General features: G+C 62.1%; 1 protein-coding gene across 1 annotated transcript in view; it reads left to right on the plus strand.

Annotated features, from left to right (window-relative positions):
• Positions 1-2871, plus strand: part of ANO9 (anoctamin 9) — a 35753-nt gene that overhangs the window by 28838 nt on the left and 4044 nt on the right. Inside the window, exons 10-15 of the mRNA XM_014534008.1 lie at positions 15-126; positions 639-743; positions 815-959; positions 1493-1552; positions 1759-1870; positions 2831-2864. Coding sequence (XP_014389494.1) covers positions 15-126; positions 639-743; positions 815-959; positions 1493-1552; positions 1759-1870; positions 2831-2864 — 568 coding nt within the window. The remainder of the gene's footprint in view (positions 1-14; positions 127-638; positions 744-814; positions 960-1492; positions 1553-1758; positions 1871-2830; positions 2865-2871) is intronic.

The raw sequence follows: 2871 nt of genomic DNA on the forward strand, positions 1-2871 counted from the left end.
GGGGCCACCCCCAGCCCCGCCTGTGACCCCCTCCTCCGCGCAGCCACCGTGTTCCTGGAGTTCTGGAAGCGGCAGCGGGCCCGCGTCGTGCTGGACTGGGACCTGTACGGGTGGGACGAGGACCAGGTGAGCGGGGCCAGCAGGGCTCCCTCCCAGCAGCCTGTGGCCACCCCTGGTCTGTGTGCGTGTTCTCGCCTCGGAGGTGGTTCCCATGCCTGAGGCGTGTGCCCCGTGTCTGAGGCCTGTATCCTGTATTGGAGGCGCGTGTCTGTGTCTGAGGCCTGTGTTCCATGTGTGAGGCATGTCCCATGTAGGAGGCGGTTCCCATGCCTGAGGCATGTGCCCCGTGTCTGAGGCATGTGCCCCGTGTCTGAGGCGTGTGCCCCGTGTCTGAGGCGTGTGCCCCGTGTCTGAGGCGTGTGCCCCGTGTCTGAGGCGTGTGCCCTGTGTCTGAGGTGTGTGCCCCGTGTCTGAGGCGTGTGCCCTGTGTCTGAGGTGTGTGCCCCGTGTCTGAGGCGTGTGCCCTGTGTCTGAGGTGTGTGCTGTGCCCCGTGCCTGAGGTGTGTGCCCCGTGTCTGAGGCGTGTGCCCTGTGTCTGAGGTGTGTGCCCCGTGTCTGAGGCGTGTCTGGTGCCCCAGGAGGAAGTGGCGCTGGAGCTCATTAACTGCCCGGACTACAAGCTGCAGCTGCACCAGCACTCCTACCTGCGGAGCACCATCATCCTCATCCTGTCCCTGCTCATGGTACTGCCGGGAGCTGGGGGGGGGGGGCAGGGGACCAGGCGGCCACCCCTCTGAGCCCCCGGCCCCCGCAGATCTGCCTCATGATCGGCATGGCTCACGTCCTGGTGGTCTACCGCGTCGCGGCCGCCGCCGTCTTCAGCAGCTCGGCCCTGCCCTTCCTGGAGGACCAGGTGACCACGGCCGTGGTGGTGGCGGGGGCCCTGCGAGCCCCCCATAGCGAGCCCCCCATAGGGAGCCCCCCATAGGGAGCCCTCCATAGCGAGCCCCCCATAGCGAGCCCCCCATAGGGAGCCCCCCATAGGGAGCCCTCCATAGCGAGCCCCCCATAGCGAGCCCCCCATAGGGAGCCCCCCATAGGGAGCCCTCCATAGCGAGCCCCCCATAGCGAGCCCCCCATAGGGAGCCCCCCATAGGGAGCCCTCCATAGCGAGCCCCCCATAGCGAGCCCCCCATAGGGAGCCCCCCATAGGGAGCCCTCCATAGCGAGCCCCCCATAGCGAGCCCCCCATAGGGAGCCCCCCATAGGGAGCCCTCCATAGCGAGCCCCCCATAGCGAGCCCCCCATAGGGAGCCCCCCATAGGGAGCCCTCCATAGCGAGCCCCCCATAGCGAGCCCCCCATAGGGAGCCCCCCATAGGGAGCCCTCCATAGCGAGCCCCCCATAGCGAGCCCCCCATAGGGAGAGCCCCCCAGGGAGCCCTCCATAGGGAGCCCTCCATAGCGAGCCCCCCATAGCGAGCCCCCCATAGGGAGCCCTCTGTGTCGCCCACAGGTCAACAAGTATGTGGCCCTGAAGCTCTGTGACTACGGTGAGAGCCGCCCTCCCCGGCTGCTGGAGGCGGACGAGGCAGACCTGGTGGGGGTGGGGGCGACCCCGCCAGCTCGCTGCCTCTCCCCAGGGGCGGGAGTGGCACTGGGAGAGCTGAGGGTGGCAGGAGGCCCTGAGGGTCTGAGCAGGGGCGGAGGCGTGGGGCCGCCGTGGAGGGACGGGTGAGGGAGCCGTGTGTTCTCCCAGAGAAGTCCAGGACCTTCTCGGAGCGAGAGAGCAAGTTCACGGTGAAGTTCTTCACGCTGCAGTTCTTTGCACACTTCTCCTCGCTCGTCTACATCGCCTTCATCCTGGGCAGGTGAGCGCCTCCCTTCTCCTCCCCTCACTTAGCCTTGGGAATGCCTGCTCTCATATGTATATGTATATGTATATGTATATGTATATGTATATGTATATGTATGTATGTGTATGTGTATATGTATATGTATGTGTACGTGTACGTGTATATATGTGTGTATATGTATGTATATGTATGTATATGTGTATGTATACACACTAGGGGCCCAGTGCATGAAATTCATGCACAGGTAGGGTCCCTAGTGGCTGCTGGCCGGGGCCTCCCTTCGCACCTGCCTTGTCCTGGCGCCACCCGCTGTGTATGTGTGTGTGTATGTGTATGTATGTGTATGTGTGTGTATGTGTATGTGTATATGTATGTGTATGTGTGTGTGTGTGTATGTGTGTGTGTGTGTGTGTGTGTGTGTGTTCTATATGTATATGTATGTGTACGTGTACGTGTATATATGTGTGTATATGTATGTATATGTATGTATATGTGTATGTATACACACTAGGGGCCCAGTGCATGAAATTCATGCACAGGTAGGGTCCCTAGTGGCTGCTGGCCGGGGCCTCCCTTCGCACCTGCCTTGTCCTGGCGCCACCCGCTCACCTGCTCCAGCTCCCGCCGCGGTCCCAGCCTGCTGCCAGCGCGGCATCGTTGCCACCTGCCATGTTCCGCGCTGCCCCCTGGTGGTCAGCGCACGTCTAACTCCTGGTCGGTCGAACTCCCGCCCGTGGGGACAATTTGCATATATATTAGCCTTTTATTATATAGGATGTTTTCATTTATCTTAGAGAGAGGAAGGGAGAGGGAGAGAGAGAGAGAAACATCATTGATGAGAGAGAATCATGGATCGGCTGCCTTCTCTTCCTCTCCACTATCCCCCTCGTCACCCACACCCCCTCTGTCCTGCCCCACTACCCCCCGCCCCCCGTTGGGGGCAGGGTGCTGGGCTCAACCTGCCGTCGCTCCTAGGATCAACGGTCACCCCGGGAAGACCGTGCGCCTGGCGGGCT

Source organism: Myotis brandtii, unplaced genomic scaffold, assembly GCF_000412655.1.
Source record: "Myotis brandtii unplaced genomic scaffold, ASM41265v1 scaffold1236, whole genome shotgun sequence".
Lineage (NCBI taxonomy): Eukaryota > Metazoa > Chordata > Mammalia > Chiroptera > Vespertilionidae > Myotis > Myotis brandtii.